The sequence below is a fragment of the Apteryx mantelli genome, chromosome 6 (genome assembly GCF_036417845.1).
Source record: "Apteryx mantelli isolate bAptMan1 chromosome 6, bAptMan1.hap1, whole genome shotgun sequence".
Classification (NCBI taxonomy): Eukaryota; Metazoa; Chordata; class Aves; order Apterygiformes; family Apterygidae; genus Apteryx; species Apteryx mantelli.
In genome coordinates this window covers 29471237-29493202 of record NC_089983.1, presented here as the reverse complement: position 1 = coordinate 29493202, position 21966 = coordinate 29471237, and the positions used below count along the sequence as shown (strand labels likewise).

At 40.7% G+C, this 21966-nt stretch overlaps 1 protein-coding gene across 1 annotated transcript in view; it reads right to left on the bottom strand.

Annotated features, from left to right (window-relative positions):
- The window catches only part of LOC106499102 (sodium channel protein type 1 subunit alpha), a 73208-nt gene extending 60363 nt beyond the window's left edge, over positions 1 to 12845 (bottom strand). The window contains exons 1-2 of the mRNA XM_067298539.1: positions 12579 to 12845; positions 4170 to 4288 (exon numbers count right to left, since the gene is read on the bottom strand). Coding sequence (XP_067154640.1) covers positions 4170 to 4288; positions 12579 to 12845 — 386 coding nt within the window. The remainder of the gene's footprint in view (positions 1 to 4169; positions 4289 to 12578) is intronic.
- Positions 12846 to 21966: the final 9121 nt, after the last annotated feature.

Here is a 21966-nt window from a genome sequence, read left to right as displayed (position 1 = left end):
TTGCCCCTGGATGTGGCCAGTGCAAGGGGTCCAGGCAAAGCTGGACTCTTCCCGCCTCACCCTGGACGAGCCACCTCTCACCACTGCATGCGGAGGGGACCGGCGGGGCTCATCAGCCACATTAGCTGGCTACGTCCGTGGCTTGAAGCGAGCCAGTCCTCCTCACTGCAGGGTACCTGCTACCTGATGCATGAGCAGGTAGCTGAGTCAGTTGCCTTAACGCATAACACATATTTATTGATTAGTGCATTAACTTCAGAATTTCCTTTCAGCCAGTTCACCAAGCTTTCCTGAGTATGCTCTGGTAAGTAGGCCCTAAAAAACTGCGTATTTTTTTCTTTCTGTCCTTACTTCTTTCTAGAGGCCTTCATTCCAGAAGAAAACACAAGACTTACAGGATGGCAAATAAGTGAAAAACATGGGCCTACTTTGCCAAGGGTATGTGGACAGACTCTAGTTTCTTACTCTGTCTTAGAAGCTAGAATAACTTCTGGCCATTTTTCTATTTGCTCTCTCTGCCATACAAGATTTAGCTCTGGTCTAGCCAAACTGAACCTTCCCAGCTATTAGTATTTACACAAAGGTCAGCTAGTTGGAACGACTTAACTGTTGACCAGCTGGATGAGATCAAAACACAGAACACTGGGGGGTTTTGTACTGTACTGTATTGTATTTGGACATATAACAGATGTCAGGAGGAAAAGAAGCACGCCTTGTTCTACCAATGATGTCATGTCAAAATGGTCAATACTGTCTTGCGGTCAACTGCCACAATTATTCTGGGACTATCAAACCCAGACTGATAGCTCAAAGTGACTTGTGATGAAGACCTGGGGCAATCCACTGGTTTCATTACACTGATCCAAGCTTGGCTTAAGGGATCCCTCACGCTATAAACAGTAGGTCCTTCCCTTTTCTTGGTACTAAAATAACTTTGATTATCCAAACAATCAGAATGACACAAGTAACAAAACTAGACTAAAAAGTGACTCAAAATGACCACATGATGGCAGCAAAAAATAAGAAATGCTACACTTTTATACCAAAAGGTGAACTCTAATTTTTTCCTCTAGCCCTCTCTCTAAATGATGTGCTCCTTAAGAACAGCTGCATCAAAATAGCTAGCACAGAAGCTAGCTTAAATGAAAGAAAGCAGTTTACAGATAAACTTGTATATAAGAGCCCAGAGTATATAATCTTATTTTTAAAATTAAGTGTATAATATTTTGTGGGTTTGAGTATATTTTTATGCTCTGGACAAAAAAAATGTAACTTTAGGTGAAAGAAGAATAGAGGTAACGTCTCAGTCTAAACATTGCAGAAAATAGGTGCTAACATTAAGATCACCATTTAGAGCTGCTGAACAATTCATAGATATTTTCAAGTACATGTTCAAATCACAGGGAAGGATTTAGCTGCCTGATTCCCATAGAGAGGCGGGTGACCTTTGGTGGAATTCCTGAACAAGCAGTGAATATTGTGATATCTTTTGTTAAGTGACTTAGCTGATTTTGACAATCATGCTGTCACACAAACTCTGTGCAGTGAAAACTGCTGTTCAGTGCTGGGAAATCCACTGCTTGAGGGCCGAGCAGTGCTTGTCCATCCAGCGCACACAGTGAGCATCTCCCTGCTTCTTTCTAATCTGCCTTGTGCTCCTCAGCTGCAGCCACTGTGCCCTCTTCTCTGCTCCCTGCACCTATTCCTATCCCTTCCCGCTCCCGGCAAACCCTGGCCACCTCCCAGTGCTCCTGCAAAGCCCTGGCCACCTCCCAGCGCTCCTGCAAAGCCCTGGCCACCTCCCAGTGCTCCTGCATTGCCCCCTCTTCTCCATGATCTGCCTTAGTTCAAGTCAGGCAGGGCACAAGAGAAAAAAAAAAAAAGGCAGAATATCGGGCAGTGAAATGACAGAGCACAAGAGAGGAGTTTGTGCTGTTACCAGCTCCTGTCTCTGGTGTTACAATAGGCACCAGCAGCGAGGAGGAATAACTGCGGGGAAAAGTCACAAGTGCTGGGAAAGGCCACGTGCTGCCTCTTTGCAGGGGGACACCAGGTCACCGTGAGGCTGGGCACACGTGACCAGAGCACAGCGTACGCAGGCGCTGATAATCTGGAGCACGCACACACTGAGGTTTCCCAAGATCTGCCAGTTTCACCACGCTTGAACAGTTTGTCCCAGGGAAAGTGAAAGGCCCAGTCCTGTTAGAGAGGCCAAAATGGCAAGCACCTGTCTCAAAACATCTGGGCACTAGATCTTTTCAATAACACAGTCATAAAATTATTAAAAATAATAAGCAACATGATCCTCTAGCTTTTTTCTTGTAAGTGGCTAACCTGTTTTAGGTGAAATATCCCCAAAACACTTAGACTGACAAATTTGACAAAATATAAGCAACTCAAATCCAACTGCGTAATGGAAAGTATTAAGTGACTCTTGGTAAACCCAGTCGCATTGCTGTGTTTGTAGTGCAGTGAATTGCAAAAAGTGAACCTAAGTGTTTTTATTCTTACATTTAAGATAAAAAAATAAAAATATGAGATCTACATCTATATCTAAGATACAAATAACCCACCCATAGCTGGTAGTCCTGAACTTTCTAGACTTTTAAGTTGCTACGGGCAGGTCACAAAAGAAATCAGTCTATTTAGTGAATGGAGTTGCCCCCTAAAACAGAGGTAAACCAGTCTACCCAAGACTACCCAATCACACAGGCTGGTACTAGAGAGAATGAAAAGCATTAGAAATGCATATGGCTTATTAGAATTGCTTTTGCTTGATTGCCACCAAGAGCAGCAGGATACTCTTTGAACACAATGAGGAGGAACTTAAAAAAAAACAAAAAGCAAAAAGCAAAAAACCACTCGGTGAACAATACCAGTGTGAAAACCATTAACCATAATGAGCACAGCACCAGGGTTAGCAGCTATTGTAAGTTAGAGTGTATAACTCATGTGAATGGATGAACATTCATTAGAGACCTCAGTCTGCCTGTATGCGGCTGCATTTTCACACCATCCCTACCACCGTGTCCATAGGTCTCTACCAGGTCCCTCAGCCGCTGGCTGCTGCCTCCCTGGGCACCGTCCTCCCCTTCTCCCGCTGCTTCAACTGCCAGTGAGCTCTGGGGAAAAGGTCTTCCGAGTTGGCAGGCAATCAGCTGCCCTCGCTTCTTCCTTTTCCCCAAACACCCAGCAGATCTGCCAGCAGTCTCTAGCATTGGACTTCCGCTTTTGACTCACTGATCAATGTTAAAAGTCTTACTGGGACACTGAAGCTCTCATTTGGTGACTACTTTTCCCACTCCCGGGCTTTTACAAGAATGATGCACCTAAACCTCTCCTGCTGGAAATGTCCACCAAGCGTTAGGACCACCAGGCACCAAGCCCACACGCCAGTCTAAAACCTTGGCCCGATCCCCGGTCTGTCCACACGCAGATGCTGTGCAAGCCGCCCACAGGACTGCCTGCCTGTGCTTTCTGGCAGGGCGTTAAAGAGTGCAAAACGGGCAGGTTTGGGAATCTGAGGTTTGGCATGTCTGGACGGGGTGCCAGGCACGCCACTGCAACAGCCTGTAAGGCTGGTCTTGAGGGTAGACTCAGAAGGTCCCCTAAAAGGCAGTATAAACACCCCCAAGTTTGCTATTCCTGAGCAGCTGCATACATACTTAATTGCTTGCGAAACCAAAAGTTTATCTGGAATTTGTGAGCACAAATTGCAAGTTAAATAAAAAAAAAAAAGTAATCATTTAATGAATAGCTTCACAGTGAAAAAAAAGAATCAGGCACACATAACAATTCAATGTTTAAATTAATCTGAAGAAACTTTTTCTGGAAAATTTCTACAAATTTAAATTGTCTTTAAATTCATGAGACTGCAAAAAAAATTGAAAAAGATTTGCAATTTAAGAGAATGAGTGTTTCCTTAAATCTATCCATTCCATAGACTTCTACAACAGAAATACTGAAATTGTAAAGAATAGCTAAAATGTATCTATATAACGTATAAAAAATTTCTATTATTTATAGAATTTTACCATTAAGTCTTACATTGTAAAATTAAAATAAACTTAAAGGGTACAAAACCCTTTTATTTATAATGACACAAAAACAGTTATGGGTTTTCTTAATTTTTAAGACCAACATTTTGAACAACCACTGAGAAAGGATATGAATGTACCAAAATTTTAATAGCTATTTTTCTAAGAGGATTGAAAGGAGTTAAAATATACAGGGCAGAGGTGGCACTGAATCGGAAGATTGCCTTCCCTTTATTCAATACTATAAAGGTCTGAAAAAGAGAAAGAAAAAGCAGTTTATAAGTGTATGTTCAATGTAGAGGCTCATTTTAAAACTTTTCCTACAGAAAATCACCTAAATTTTAACTTTTTATATAGATAATACATAAAAAACATGTTTTTTCACACTTACTTTGTATATGAAACTTATTTTCAGTACTTACCTGATATATAGAAAATAATCATTTTAAAGATAGAACATTAGTAACCTTATAATAACACTTCATTAAACAATCTCAGTGTAATTCTTTCTATGATACATTTACATGATCCATTTCTTTAACAAAAGGTGCAGAAATGATTAACTAAAATGATAATTTTATTCATGCTTTTCCATAGAAAACTAGCCTCTCTATTCCTGTTTGAAATACCATAGAGAGGAGGGTCACTTTATTGTGGATGTTATCAATGTATTAGCATGAGAAATCTATACACAAATTGATTTTATAGACTACCCATTCCTTTATAGTTTTTATTTTACTTCCTTTCTTGTTCTTTGGGCTAAGGAGAGTGGGAAATGGCAATAACACATCTAGCCATGACTAGGTGGATCTCTGAGGACCATGGCCATCTGAACACACCTTATCCGAGGAGAACAAGAGATATATCCCAGCTCGCCTCCCTGCGGCAATTGTGGTTTGAAGGTATGAAACTTTTCCAGAACATGCAGAGCTTGTTAAATTTAAATTTTAACAGCTAAAGAGCCTATGAAATTTAGAGAAACTTCAAGGCATATAGGAATTTTGAAAACTCTTCTAAATAGAGGTAATATTTTTACTGAAATTTCTCATATTCTTGAAAAAAGAGGCTTTTAAGCATGCAAGCCCTTCTTTAGCAAATAGAAGAAGACTGGGTCTGAAAGTTTGTCTATTTTTCTCAAATACATCAGTGGGGCAAATATAGATTGCATGAATGCAAACCCTGCAAACATTGCCGTGCTTAGACCATAAGCCATGGTGGCTGCAACAACACTAACACTCCTGCACTGAAATGTGGACAGTCACACTGCTTTGCAGCACTGAGGTGCTCTTCAGCTGCAGGATCAATCAAAAAAGAATGAAATATACTGCAGAGAGAGCGATGAATAATTTGGGAGAAAGCTGCACGCATTGGAAGAGATGATGCAAGGATTATGGCCTAAACTCAAATAACATTAAAGGGCAATGAAGAATCTGAAGAAGAGAAATGCCTAAAATTGTTTTTTTGTAGTTCATTTCTTGGATAAGCTATGATAAAGCCTGATTCGTGGTAGCACTCCTTGTGTTCATTACCTTGGTGAAAAGCAAGCTGCACGCCAGAGCGCCGGCGGACCTGTGGGCAAGGCTGTGTGCAGCTGCCTGCGGGACCTGGCGCTGCTCCGCGGCTGCCAGCAACCAGGCTACAAGCCTCTATTTCTGGACAGGCTGGCAGACAGAGAAAATATGCCAAGGAGGTTCAAGAAAGACAACTCTTAAGTGTGCTTGGGTTTGGGCAGCTTAGTATGTACAGCCCACGATGTGCAGATGTGGAGGGAGATGGGGAGGTGAGTGAGGGTTTCTTCTGGTCTTTGACAGCTTCTAGTTACTAAAGGCAGAGGGGAAGCAGGGATTAATCCCTGAGGATGTCCCCATCCCAAATCACTTGTTGGCTTCTTGCACGCTCTGGATTTTTTGGTAACACATCCTATTTTGCCCTGTTCCCCTGCTCTCGTTCTCCATCACAGCTCTGTCACAGCCTGCTCACTTTCCTGGTCAAACACCTTCCTATTCAGACTTAAACCCTTAATAGCAAGGGATGTTAATACTGAGGCTTAATATTGAGTCTTGAGTACAGACTCAAGATGTACGGAAAACGTATAACGTATGTATTTGATTTCCCCCTTGTCTGCACGGAAACAGAGAGACTGCGTACAAAACTGAGACCAGTGGGATAAAACTTGATCTAATGTTTCCAAATTAAACTTCCAGTTATGGATTACGGATAATGATGACCTTCAAATGGTAACACTATATGATTTGACCTTAAATGAAGCTTTCCTTTTAAATACTGAGGCACCAAGGAGATGAATGATTTTTGGTACACTGTTTTAAAGCCTCCCTCCCCACCTCCGAGGAGGAAGGCCAGCTTCCCCTCCCAGCTCTGTCCCCGGCTGCCCCAACTCACAGCAGCTCAGAAACCTGAAGCTTGCGCTCTCTGCTTTTGTAGCTATGAGGTACTTGACAAAATACATTAAAAATCACACTCCCTACTTACTTTGTATCCAAGACTACACCACCTACATTTAGTCAACCCCTATCTTTTTTAAAATCTTCAAACACAAGCATATTAAACATACATCTCTTTTCTATCATACCTTATGGAAAATAACAGCCTGCTGGCACAGCTCCAGGTTCAGCTTGAAGCTGCTGCTATTTTAGCTGTTCTACTTTTTCCTGCCCTGCATATGCAGAACCAACAAGACTTAAATTTCCTGTCTTGGTTTTAATTTTTCACTCAAATCATCTTCATGACTGGAGCCTTCAAAATGACTTTGTTGGTCCCCTGACTTCTAGCCTTAAATATGAAGCAAAATTATATCTCATTTTTGAGGGAGAATTTTCCTCGAAAATCCAAATAACAACTACCATCTAATCCCTATGCAAGCTTCCTTCTGTGGTAAGCCTGCTATCTCATGCCAGTCTCAACCCAGATGCAAGCCAATGCGTAGGCAGTGTGGGTGAACATGAAGCGTTGTACCCAAAGCTGTCAGGGCTATGTAGACATACACTGAGAAAAGTTAAATAAATTCTAAATAAGTAGGAGGTTAGTATTAGTATATAAAGTATTATGAATACTTTTCCAATTTTATTTGTTATAAAGTGTTTTATTCATTTTATAAAGGCAGAAAAGCTGCTCACACTCAAAGATTCCAATGGGAATATAAATTAAAAGAAATTAGTAGGAAAACAGAAGTATCTGATTTGCAACTTTTGCAGTCTGTAACATGGATTGCAGTTCTGTTGCTTCTGCCATATTTGATATAAATCGAGGAACTGCATTCTCACCAGAGCAAAGAATGAGGAATTTTGAAAAGATGCAGGAAAAAGAGAAGATGAACCCATGCTGGACAAGGAAGACATGGCCTCCGAGAACCTCTCAGGACAGAGAGTTTTAAAACCTTATTTCTCCTTTCCTTCCTCCAAGTTAGCTTTAAAAGTAGCTTCTGGAAGGTAATATTTAGCAGGCTGAGGGCTAGGGCTACTGCCCCGCATTTCCACTTCCTATGGCTAAATCCCAGGAAACAGTGGTTTGATCAGATTTGGGACTGATATGCTCAAGTGCCAGGACAAAAGGAGGCATCTTTTCTGCCAGGCATCATTCAACATCCTTTTGGCAAGGCAGGGCATGGGGAGGCAATGGACAATACTAAATCTATAACTATAGCAGGAGGAAGGTGAGGTAAGGCCCACGTAGTTCCAGTTATTCTTTCCCTCCTCTTTAATGTAGCAAGCTAGCTTCAAGAGAAAATAGCCAGCCCTCAAAGTATGAAACCAGGCGGACTAGAGTTTGATGCAGACCTGCAGGTCAGGATCTTAAGGAGGTCCAGCTGATCCCTTTTCTATACACAGTGATGGGGCCTCCTTGATCCTTTGTGGAGGCAGCTGGAGCATGAACAGGCAGGCACCACTGGACTGGGAACACAGATTTTCATTTACACAGAAGTGGAACACAAGAAACGGGTAAAATCCCAAGTTCATTTTTACTCAATTTTAGAGCAAAAAACCCAAGAGCATTGCAATGACTTTGGATTCTAAACTTCACGGTTCTAAAAACTAACATTATTGAACGCTAGGTCAAAAGTATTTCATTACAATAAAATTCTAAGAATATAAGAACAGGTATTCTATTGCAATAAATAATTATGTCCCAAGGCTGCAGCTGCTAGCATTTAGGCTACCTGCAATACAGTGTGTATCAATAATCTGAATTTGCTATAATGGGCTGCTTTGTTGTTAAACAGAGGTTGTCAATTTTTATCTTTTCTTTCCCACTTCAGATAAGTACCTGAAGATTGATTTACATAGAAACAGTTACAAAACCAGAAAACTAGCACACCTGTCCATTTTTGTTTCTCTTGGCAGGTTTTCCTGTTTTTTTATCATTCCATCTCAGGACTACCTTCTCCACAAATTAATGCTCTTACTCAGCTCAGCACATACTTATTTATTCCTGTATTATTCTATATTAAACTGTATAAAAACATGGCATGCGCAAACCTATTGCTGAGAAAAAAATTTTAAAGATGAAACGTGAAACGCTCTAGATGATGTTTCTACATGCAATGCATGCAAAAATACAACAAACTTGTTCAATCTTGCTACATAATTGAAATGTTCTATTAATTGTACATGTACACATTTGATTCTTGCTACTTTCACAGTGAAAGGAGGTGATCTGGAAGGATATATTTTCAAATAGGCACGGTCAATAAAAAATAAGAAGGGCCGAATTATTTTTGAAGAAACACTGACAGTGGAGACAAGGTGCTGATTTTACAGACGATCCCTGTTTTGTTGCAGTTTAATGGCTCTGTAAGCCTCAGCCTTCTCGAACGCCTGTGCCGCAGTCTGCCGGGAGCACCAAGAGGAGGCTGCCGTGGACAACTGTGACTGCACCTACAGTGCCCTAAAACGGCTTCCTTGGGGCCAGGTCCCTCCCCGCAGAGAGCCTGGGCCAGCTGCGATTCCCCACGGCCCTGTCTGGGAAGCCCCGAGGCACCAAAGGAAGATCCCAAAATCGCCGTTCCAGCTGGCCAGATGCCACCCGCCTGTGCTCCGGCCGGTGTTGCCAGCGGGCGAGCGAGCGGGACTCGGCGCGAGGACGGCTGAGGTGGCAGGCGCTGGCATCAGCGAGTCTCAGCCCTTTACGGGGGGCTTCTGGCCCTCGGCTTTCAGCAAGGCTGGACCGGAGCTTCGGGGCGGCTTTAGGGCAATGTGTCTCCTGACTTTGAAACAGAATCAGCTGTTAAAGCTGAAATGTAATCAATGTCATGTTGATTTATGTGTACCAACTGGACAGGAAATGCAGAAGGAAACTGTAACACACGCAATAAAGGTATGAATTTAGCTTGTCTGCAGCATCACGCAGTATTTAAAATATCTAAAAGATAAAAATACTTAAAGTATATAGCAATAGGTATGAAAGCCTGCTTTGAACTTGGGAATACTTTGCCTCTAGAAGTATTTTCCTTCAGTTAATAAAACTTCCATAAGTAGAATGAACAATGTTCATTGATGTTCCTAAACAACAGATACATGCTACATAAATTTTCTTCTGCTGCAAGAGGTGTAAGTACCACCTACAGAGAACCAGGCCAGATCCTTCACATCTGTCTGTATTTCTGGTATTTTCTGGGTCGCCAGGCCAGACCTGTGGCCAGTGCTCTTCCATGAAAGGAAAATTTCAAATCGATGCAAACACAATTTTCTGTTCTTCATACTATGGGTGACAAACTAGTTACAAAGAGATTTAATAACAGAGGGCCTTAAAATGGAAGGCAAGATTAAACTTTAAATGTATAAGATGTTGAGGTGGGAAAGGGATATCAGAAATTACTCAATAGGTATCTTACGAAATGCGGATCATTAAAAGCTGTCTCTGTGTGTACTCAAAAGCTAAATAAGCTCCAGTAAGAACTGGATTTATTTTTATGAATATATTTTGTGTTCTTCATCAGCTCAGGCCTATTTCTATATCCTCTCCTAGCTACTTTGAGAACCAGCATCATCATGTGTTTCTCTTTCAGTTTTCTCTTCGTACACATCAGAATTATTACTCCCAAAAGTGTGGAAAATCTTCTTCTCCCCTACAGTTAATACTACTGTTACCATGATCTCAGAGAATTTAATCATTACAATTTGGTCTCATGTGCAGAACTAGGAAAAGAAAAAGGCTCTCTCTATCTGAAAACATAACTGTCTGAGGGTGGCAAAGTGGCTGACAGCCTTTAGTTAAATACTTATTTGGACGTTTTAAGAAGAGCTCTGCTCTGCTGGTTCATGATTCTCTAAAAATAGGAAAAGAAACAGTGAGTGGGATGTAATACTTGGATCTGAGGCTGATATTGGATCATTTCACTCATGACTCCAATTTGGAATAAAAAGATATTCCTAAAAACCTTGCACAGTTTATTAGGCTTTCTGAATAAACACTATGACCATGTTCGTTAGTATCATTTGATCAAAGCTTTAAGTAACCACTTTTATTCCCCATTTGAAAGTTTGGGATCCAAACTGATATAGTTTCTGCAGACAAATCCAGGTACAGTTTATGCAGAGGTCTTTACATTGGTCTGAAGCCACAGCGGCACCAGCTGGAGCATTGCAGAAGCATCCCCTGCTACCATTACTCACAAAAGACAAGTGGAGCAAGACAAAAATCCTTCCAAATTCACATACAGCTAGATAACAAATACAGGAAAAAGATATTTTTAAATCAAACTATTGATGTAAAATTGAAATAGATGTTGGAATTTCTATTTAGGAAAGTCTGGGGAAGCTGCCTGCTACCGGAGGAAGGAAAAATGGAAAGAATTGTGGTGGGTGAGAAACTTCTGTCTTGTCTTTGACTGATAGGGCCTGGTGGATGGTACTGTACTCGGCTCTCAGCTACTTCGGTGAATGCTCCTCCACGCCTGGAGACTGAACAAGGTACCTGTAGGTCACACCCAGCAAGCCTTCCCCTGTTACCACTGCTGTGACACACAGGACAGGCTTATTTGGCTACGAAAGTCCAGGATGGGCTGTGGGCGGGTAGGGGTGCAGTTATATGTGATTTTATGTGATAAACAGTCAGACACAATTAGTACAGTACTCCACAATGCCTGCTTTTATGGAAACACATCTTTTATCTTTGCAAAAGTAGAACTGGGATTTAAAGATAAATCTTTGTACACTGTGAATGACAGATAAAGGCTCTTTCAGAGGCATCAAATAATAAAGACAAAAATACTGTTCTTTCACATATTATTTTTTCTCTTCTTGTCAAAATAGGACTCATAAATCACATAAAATTTAGCAGGCTAAAAGACACTTAGAACACAGCACTTTGTGGAAATCAAAATAACTCCTCTCTTCGTATTTATAGAGTTTCCATAATGACAGTATTTATTAATTAAAGTATCACCCAAGCAAGCTATCACTATAAACTGTGAATCTTTTCTGCTGTATATGGCTGTGCAACAGAATCACCCTGCAAGGATTGCAGACCTGCTAAAGGCCAGTTCCACCAGAAACTTTTAAATCAGTTTTACATTCTCTTTATGACATTTTCTGCTTACCTGTGTGTTTCTCTATTGATTCCATAAATCTCCTAAGAATTTCAGGAGGTCTCTGCTACCAAAGCAGATTCCTGAGACCAAAACTTGCTATGGATTGGTTCATGCTGCTAATTTGAAATCTAAAGAACCTTAGAGAAAGGGTGCCATGTTCATGTAACCAGTTTCAATATATCTTCACTTTTCTAAAATTTGCAAAATATGTCATCTGTTATGTATACATACATGTTTCTGTAGGTAATATTATTACACCTAGAATCCCTAAATTTGCTTATTGTCAAAGACTATGTACTATGTTTCTGCTTTGATATAAGTGTTCCTTTGATATAAATTAAATTATATCAATGGATATAAATTGTGTAAATTTTGATGAAAATGAAAAAAAAGGAGGAAAGGCTGATACCCATTAAGGATTAGGGATTCTGCCCTGTACCACTGAAGGCAGTGGGCACTTTGCTACTGATATAGAGAGCAGTGAGACAGGAGCCTACATTTTCATACTATTTATATATATGCTACTACATACATTGAAGAAGTAAATTAAGCAATCATCATTCATAATTTTACATTTATTGCAAATGTGATTAATTTAATGCTAAAAATCCTATTATTGTAAAATTACTCCACCTTTAAAGTCAGAGGATTGGTGTGCCAAAAGCAGTCTTACAGTGGTAAATGTGTTCTGAAAACATGAATTAGATAAATCAACTTTTGTATATAGAAGATGCTAACTATCTATTTACTAACTTTCTAGAAGGTAGAATATATATGTATTCTTGGCATCAAACATTCTCTACACTTTTTGCATACCTACGCCCTTCAGCAATGCTCAGCCATTTCCACGTTATTAGAATGACATTTTTTACATGTTTGTCAATTAATAAACCGAAGTAGCAAACTACATTATGCACTGTAAGGAAATTATATATCATGAAAATGATAAAAGACTACCAACACAGCAATATGAACAAGGCTGGTATTAGACTCACTTTTTTATTGATATAATATGGGTCCATGTCCTCCAAGGGCTCAGACACCATTCCTGGAGGTATGTCGCCGTAAATGAATGGAAGTGTTTTTCCGGCCTCCAAGTCACTGTTTGGCTTTGGCCCATTTTCATCGTCGTTGTCTTTACGATCTTGTTTAGGGTTCTTAGCTTTTTCTGCAGCAATGCGCTGTTCAATAGCTGCAAGAGACTCTCTAGTGAAGTATTGGAAGCTGTCTGGTCCTGGTGGTACAAGCACTGACTGCTCCATCTTTTCATCCTGCACATTTTAATTACCATTTATTCTTCTGCATAGGAAAATACTAGAAGGAAGCAGAAAAGAAGATTCAGACAAACACGTTGTAACCACCAACTAAGAAAGATATAACATTTATATTAAAATGCTTGTGTTTATGCTATGGCTGAACATTCAAATATGTCCTATTGAAACAAATGTAAAGGACAATGAAATAGCAGTTAGCTGGTGATTTGACTTTTTAAAAAAAGCACTTCTTTGGTGCTTCTTATGCTAATTATATAAACTGCAATAATTCCTCAACTATAGAAATATACTGCTCTTTTTACACAGAATAAGCAAAAGCATATTACTTAAGAACAATCAGATACATTCTTTCTATGTAACTGTAATTATCTTAAAATAACCCCACACCCGTATTGAATTGATCAGGATAATACTGGTAGTTTTAAAGAGCACAGTTCATCAGTCCTAATGCAAAAATTTCCACTGACTTCAGTAAGATTATCATTAAACAAGCATTGTCGAATAAGAATTTTTGTTACACAGATAAAAATCAGCTCTGTATATTATAGGAGGGAGCAAATTAATGGTTCCAAGCACTTGTACAATAGTTATTCTGGATAACAAGAGGAATAATTTCTTATTTTTATTTCATTTGAATAGTTGCTATATAACTGGTGCTTTAGTCAGTAGCTGTAACTGGATAATTTTGGAAGTATTCTAATATATGTATTTATTTATATAACGCAGCTGAAAAAATAAATCTGGCAAGAGAGAAAAAATGAATTCCTGTTAAAAGCTACAGAGCATTCATTTTTAGTCTGCTGAATGGCTTTCTCATGACATGAGACATGCAGTTGAAACCAATATTTGGATACACAGTGGAGCATATCCCTTACATCTGAATCTAAAGAGATATCTGCAGTCTCTGCCCATTGCTTGGCTCCTTGCAAAATGATTAGTCTACATCTGAGGAGAGTTCAGGACTGATGCAGATCGGTACACCTTGGAATAAGCAAGAGATATGAAATGCCAGAGAAGTAAGAATACAAGAGATAGTTGGAAGGGAAACATTTTAACACATCTGAAAAGGAGACAAATCAAAGCAGAAAGTATGGAAAGAAGCTGAAAAAATAGGAGGAAAATAGGGCAAAAAGACTGGAAAGACGAGGAGACAGTAATATCAATGAATGTAGAATGAATTAGGAGACAAAATGAAGGAAGTGAAATGAAAAAAAATAGGAAGACTGGAAGATAAGCAGTATAAAACCAATACAGAACTGAAAGCAAAGAAAAATAGGAAAATAGGTCAAAGAGAAGAGAAGAGAAGAGAAGAGAAGAGAAGAGAAGAGAAGAGAAGAGAAGAGAAGAGAAAGGAGCAGGAAGGGTAGCAAAAATAGATAGGTTAAACTTTGCATTTAGAAAAAGTCAATAAGGAGAGTGAGAAACTAAATGAGGACTAAAGGGAGAAGAAAGCAAAATATAGCTGGGAAATGAAAGAGTAGTTCACTAAAATCTATCAAATAATAAAACCCAAATCTTCTAGATCATAATGACAGTGTGAACACAAATACCTTAATCACACAGACATATTGAATAGTGGAATATAGTAGATAAATTTGTAAAGAGGGGTCAAAGTGCTCATGGGTTCTCTAACTCCAATCTTCTTGAATCTAGAGGAAAATTTTAAAAACATATTTCACCTGCTTTTATAGGATCATTATCCACAATCAGAGGAATGGCTTCTAAAGAAGCAGGGTGAAAGATTTCTAACTGTAAAAAATGAAAGGGTGCTAAACTCCTACCAAAACACAAAGTATTGACCCACGTAGAGTGCAGACTCATGCCAAAAATGGTATTCTGAACTGTTCCATTTTCTAAGCCTGAAAGGCATCGCAGAATCATCCCAGCCTCTCTCCAGTAAGCGTATGTCAACCAACAAGGATTTAAAACCTCCTCTTCCTCCAGATAAACACCATACCCCAGGTGCTCCCCAACTTGCTTGGTTATGCCCACTTCTAGTGCACCACCAGCCGAACAAATCACGGCAAGGAGAGAAGGAGATGCTGGACAGTAACAAGGGCAGTGCCGTGTTTTACAGGAGGAGGCAAGGACAGCCGGCAGCCAGCCCGCACAGGCGAGCTCTGCGGCTTTATGGCACAATGTCAGCTTAGCTGAGAGCGCTGAGCCCTCCTCAGAACAACGAGTTAACCCCGCGGGATTTCAATGCAGGTGCATGGAAAAAAGCTATTTTATATTCATTATTTCAGTTGCAAAAACATCCTATTCAGCTACTGTGTTTACAAACTGAATTTACAAATGGTAAATGCTGTGGGCTTTTCTAATAATATCTGTATTTTTCTGTAGAAAGCAAAATTACATTAGCTCTAATTAATCTCAGAATGGTCTCTTACATTTCAAGGTCTCTCAAATGTTCAAGTAGCTAGCCATATATATATATTTATACACACACACACACACACACACAAATAAATATATAAAATATATATTTTTTAATATATATATATATTCTCAGGACTTTTGAGAATAGGATCATTCTATTTCTTTGGAAATTTCCCAGACAAAATACGATCATACATACTTTGCAGTGTATGCATTATTGTAAGCCAGGTAATTCCAGAGCATACTTGATAGACTGTATGCACAGACCATTTATAAAGCACATGCAGAATAAGTCCGAAGTTATTCAGATGCATCTGTGTTACCGCATGTGAACAGTTGATCTGCCCATGCATATGAAGACTGATGCATCCAAAACTACACTGAATTAGCTATGCGCACTCTGACCCTCTGGGCAGCATGCATGCAGTTTGTACAGCACTTTCTGGATGCATCTGCTGTACCATACACCTTCTGCAGTTGTAGACCCACACATGCTTAGGGGATAAGCCAAGCTGTCAAATATCCACAGAGTTTTTACAAATTTTCAGTCTTTAGATTTTACCCAGATAAATTTTCTAGGCAAAATAAAGGGACATGTCTGCAAACAGATGGAGAGATGGTGCCTCATCTGAAAGTGAGTTCAAACCAGTTGCACACTAGCCTTTGAAGAAGTCAGTTAGGCAATACTTAACACTCTGAAAGGAGGCAGCTTTTAAGAAGAGGGTTATTTCCTAAACTGACAAGCATCTGGTTTATCACTAGCATTCATGTTCTTCATGCCTTCCTTACAAATAGTAATAGCAACAAGAGTTTCTGGGAGAGTTTGGTCAGCAGTAACTTAGCATACAAGCAAAACCTGCAAACATTTGAGCTCTATAAAGCTAATTTCTTTATACTGTCCATATGCTTAAATTTAAAGCTGTAATATGCTTCTGTGTTTTACCCTTTATGATAAAACCTGTAAATTAAATTCATCTTCATAGGAGTGCTGAGATGCAGAAGTTCCACTGGACCCTGTGTCCTAGAAATGTAGGCATTTGATCCTAACAGACTGGTTTAAAAAATGCTTATGGTACAACAAGGCTAATTCAGCTTTATACTTTCACCTGTATAAACAGCTATATAAAGACATATATGAACACTTTTTCTAACAGAATGCTGAAACCAAACCTGATCTCTAAAAAACCACACTTCTTCCTACCTCTCCCTCCATTCTTGCAGTGTCAAGATTCTCAGCAATGTGATAACTTATAATATTTAATTTTACTCAGTAAACATACTTGAAATTATGATTAACTTTAAAAAGCTGTAGCTTCTCAGATTTGCCATGTTAGTGATCAGCAGAATAATTTGTTAGAACATACTACATAAATGTTCATTTTCTCCTAGGGATAGCACAGCAGGTGCTGAGTGATGCGAACATGTTTCTAATACACAGAGTGAACAGACCAGAACTGTATATTTGCTCTTCTGTTGGCATAGTCATGCCAGGTGCAGATGAAGGTGGGATAGGCATGAAGTAGAGAAGGGATTACATTCTTTAATTTTGTAGACAGAATTTTTAGACACTGGAAGTGGTGGTGAATTAATACTTATACCTCTCCCCTCACCCTCCTTAATTCTGTTGTATTTTCCAGTTTCTAATTAGGCAAAAGGCCACTGGGAGTAGATTTGTATACAGTTATATGATGCAATCAGAGATAGTGCACTCTAGTTTGCTGGATATGAATCTACCTCCCCGATCAAGTGGAAAGAGGGGTGCAACAGGAAATTCACATCAGTATTTCACAAATACATTGCACATTCGGGGGCTGCCTTGGCTGCAGTGACCATGAGATGGTGGAGTTCAGGATCCTGCGAGGAGGCAGCAGGGCACCAAGTAGGATCGCAACCCTGGACTTCAGGAGAGCAAACTTTGGCCTCTTCAGGGACCTACTTGGAGGAATCCCATGGGTGAGGGCCCTAGAAGGAAGGGATGTTCAAGAGAGCTGGTTAATATTCAAACATCACCTCCTCCAGGCTCAAGAGCAGTGCATCCCTATGAGTAGGAAGTCAAGCAAAGGAGGGAGGAGACCTGCATGGATGAGCAAGGAGCTCCTGGCAAAACTCAACCAGAAGAAGGAAGTATACAGAAAGTGGAAAGGGGGACAGGCCACTTGGGAGGAATATAGGAACGTTGTTAGAGTATGCAGGGATGCGACGAGAAAGGCTAAGGCCCATTTGGAATTAAATCTGGCGAGAGATGTCAAGGACAGAAAGAAGGGCTTCTTCAAATACATCAGTAGCAAGAGGAAGACTAGGGAAAATGTGGGCCCTTTGCTGAACGGGGTGGGTGCCCTGGTGACGAAGGATGCAGAGAAGGCAGAGTTACTGAATGCCTTCTTTGCTTCAGTCTTTACTGCTCAGGTCAGCCCTCAGGAACCCCAGATCCTGGAGGCAAGAGAGAAAGTCTGGAGGAAGGAAGACTTTCCCTTGGTGGAGGAGGAGTGGGTTAGAGATCATTTAAGCAAACTTGACACCCACAAATCCATGGGCCCTGATGGGATGCACCCACGAGTCCTGAGGAAGCTGGCGGATGTCATTGCTAAGCCACTCTCCATCATCTTTGAAAGGTCATGGAGAACAGGAGAGGTGCCTGAAGACTGGAAGAAAGCCAATGTCACCCCAGTCTTCAAAAAGGGCAAGAAGGAGGACCCAGGGAACCACAGGCCAGTCAGCCTCACCTGCATCCCTGGAAAGGTGATGGAGCAGCTCATCCTGGAGGCCATCTCCAAGCATGTGGAGGACAAGAAGGTGATCAGGAGTAGTCAGCATGGCTTCACCAAGGGGAAATCATGCCTAACCAATCTGATAGCCTTCTATGATGGAATGACTGGCTGGGTAGATGAGGGGAGAGCAGTGGATGTTGTCTACCTAGACGTCAGCAAGGCTTTTGACACTGTCTCCCATAACATCCTCATAGACAAGCTCAGGAAGTGTGGGCTAGATGAGTGGACAGTGAGGTGGATTGAGAACTGGCTGAATGGCAGAGCTCAGAGAGTTGTGATAAGTGGTGCAGAGTCTAGTTGGAGGCCTGCAGCTAGCGGTGTCCCCCAGGGGTCAGTACTGGGTCCAGTCTTGTTCAACTTCTTCATCAATGACCTGGATGAGACACAGAGTTCACCCTCAGCAAGTTTGCTGGGAGGAGTGGCCGATACACCAGAGGGCTGTGCTGCCATTCAGAGAGACTTGGACAGGCTGGAGAGGTGGGCGGAGAGGAACCTCATGAAGTTCAACAAAGGGAAGTGCAGGGTCCTGCACCTGGGGAGGAATAACCCCATGCACCAGTACAGGCTGGGGGCTGACCTGCTGGAAAGCAGCTCTGCGGAGAAGGACCTGGGAGTGCTGGTGGACACCAAGTTAAGCATGAGGCAGCAATGTGCCCTTGTGGCCAAGAAGGCCAATGGTATCCTGGGGTGCATCAGGAAGAGTGTTGCCAGCAGGTCGAGGGAGGTGATCCTCCCCCTCTACTCAGCCCTGGTGAGGCCACATCTGGAGTACTGCATCCAGTTCTGGGCTCCCCAGTACAAGAGGGATGTGGCACTACTGGAGCGAGTCCAGTGAAGGGCTACAAAGATGATTAGGGGACTGGAGCATCTCTCTTATGAGGAAAGACTGAGGGAGCTGGGCCTGTTCAGCCTGGAGAAGAGAAGGCTGAGAGGAGATCTTATCAATGTGCACAAGTATCTGAAGGGAGGGTGTCGAGAGGATGGGACCAGACTCTTTTCAGTGGTGTCCAGCGACAGGACGCGAGGCAACGGGCACAAACTGAAACACAGACACTTCCATCTGAACATGAGGAGAAACTTTTTCACTGTGAGGGTGACAGAGCACTGGAACAGGTTGCCCAGAGAGGTGGTGGAGTCTCCTTCTCTGGAGATATTCAAAACGCGCCTGGATGCAATCCTGTGCAATGTGCTCTAGGTGACGCTGCTTGAGGAGGGGGGTTGGACTAGATGATCTCCAGAGGTCCCTTCCAACCTCAGCGATTCTGTGATTCTGTGATTCTTTTGCACTGCTGCTTGCAAAATTAATGACTCACAGGACTCTTCATTACATACATCATAAAATACAACTTGTTATATTTGGTGATGCAAGAAATATGTCATCTTTCACTGCTTATTAAAAAACAAAAATGACACTAAATCAAATCAAACACATTGTAAAACATATCAGATCAAACATCAAGAACTTAGCAAATGTAACTGTACTGTTTTCATTGCCTGGGTAATCTTCCTTTGAATTTCAGAAAGCTACCCTTAAACGCCTGTTCCCAGTGCCGCTCCCTCGTACTGTGCAGCACCATGGAATTGATTGCTCAGGGAAAACTCCGGCGGGAGAATCCGCTAGAGTAAGCAGAATTTAATCTGTGCCCTTCACTTTGCCCTTGCCCTGTGACACACATTATGTTTTTGCTTTTGGCATAAACTAAAAAAAATCACTTCTATTAAAAATCATGTATCTTACTATTCTGAAAAAGCATCACAGCAGTAAACAGGTACAATAATATTTTGAAGTGCTTTAAATGTTTAAGGTAATGCCATTAATTTCATTTTTATGGAACGACTAACTGGGAATTAGTGAGGTTGTCTGTAATATGCACAGGGAACTTCACCTTCCTGATTCAAAGCCATGCACAATCCAACAGATGAAGCTACCACAAAATAAAGATAAATGAATGAATCTACATTTTAAATTCACATGCCTAAATTCACAGCCCAATTTTCTACTTATATTTGTTCTTATTGCTTATTGGCACAATTTCTCATTGTTTTTGATTTAACATATCAATTAATCATTATGCTTTATGTCTTCAAAATATGGAATAAACATGAATTACCTTCCTCAAAGTGTGGATTTGTGGGAGGGGAGGAAGGGATGTACTACCCACTACTGCAGCTTTGTACATGAGGCTGTAGATAAGGAGAATGCCCTTCTCCTTCCTTCACAGAAACTGAGCCTGTATCTGGCCTGCTTATCTCCATTTTAGGGCTACTTTAAGAGGCAAAGTTGGGTAGCATATCCAAAGCAACACACTTGGCAGAAGGGCAGAAATCAGATTAGAATATTAGGACTTTTTATGACTCCCTGTAGTTTATATATAAAATTAAATTTAATTTTCATGGACAGATTTATAAGGGAAACATGCATATTACTAGACTGATAATGGGATTCTCCCATATCTTTTTTTACTCTCTTCTTGATATTCCCTCTCAGCATGGCTAATGCAGAACTGGGCACAAGCACTTGCTTCTTGTATTAGATTACTTGGACTTGGCTAATTATACTTACGTAAAGTTTATTAGTTTTAAATAAAGGGCACATCAATCCTGCAGACATCAGAATAGTGAACATACATACGTACTGACCTATAAATGAATTATCTGAAATATTGGAAGCAATCAAATAGCATATACTAGCTCAAGTGAAAGTCTATGCTTTGCAGCTAGGCATTTCCATTACCTTAGCAAGGTTACTGGCACAGGGAAGCAGTCGCAGTGGGGGAGAGATGAGGGCAGAGGGGGGCTATTTCGTTTGCCACAGAATCTCAAGCAGCCACGGGTAGCTCATCCTACACGATTCAGGAGGGCAGTTTAGTGCCCCAGACTAGGCTGCACAACAGGCAGAAAGCAGAACAGACACAGAGATAGGAAATACAGCTAATGTCTGTGATATCCGTGCTTTTATATAATTGCTTAGCTTACATCTCATTACGTGAGTGTTATGCTAAACTCCCTCATCAGCTCTGGTGAATTCAAAGCCACATTCTCCATCAATGAGCAAAACTCTTACCTGACCACCGGGCAACAGACCATCTGAGCTCTCTTTGCCATCACTATCCAAGAATGATGTTAAAATTTGCAGGGATAGAAAGAAAGACCATGAGAAAATATGAGCTTGGCATCTTAATGGTAAGCCTTCCTTCAGGAAGGTAGTCATGGCTTCTCATACCTGCGCCTGCTCCTGGGGCTATTTCTCTGCTATATCTCATAACTGCACCTAAGAAGAGTCAATGGAAAATCGCTGGAGCTGTATTCATAGCTGAAAAGAAAAAACACTAGGAATATCTATGGGAAAGGAGTGTTTAGTTCTAGTTTTCACTTCCAATTAATTTCTTCAATTCAGGGAGAAAGCATAAGCCTCAGTTTTGAAAAAATAAAATGAAATAAAACAACCTCCCCTCCCCAGACAAACAAAATAACAAACCAAATAAAAACCCTATGCTGGGAAAACAAGAACATAGACTGTGAGCTATCAGTGCTAAGAACTGGTGTCTTCTCTAGTCAAAGTGGAATGTCGTGTAGCTGCAGCTTTTTTTCCCCCTAAAGCCTTGATTCTCAGTCCCATCCTTCTTTGTTGCTTTAGAATAAATCAGAAGGCCACATGATGCTGGATGCAGCATTTTATTCATCAGCATTAGTAATATATATGTATTGCTTAGTTTTTCAGTGGATTTCTCTTTATATTTTTTAATATAACTAATTTATCTCCAGACCAAAACATAGCTAATGTGCTTTGCTTTAGATTAAAAATAAAGAGCTTGCTTCTGTTTGCTGCTTTGCTAGCTTAATTCCATTAACTGCAACTGAGTCATTTCTGTTTTAGAAAGCAGAAAGAACAAAATTAGTTATGTAGTTCCACAGAAAGAAAAAAAAATGTTAATGGCATAAATCACAAGGCATCTGCATTG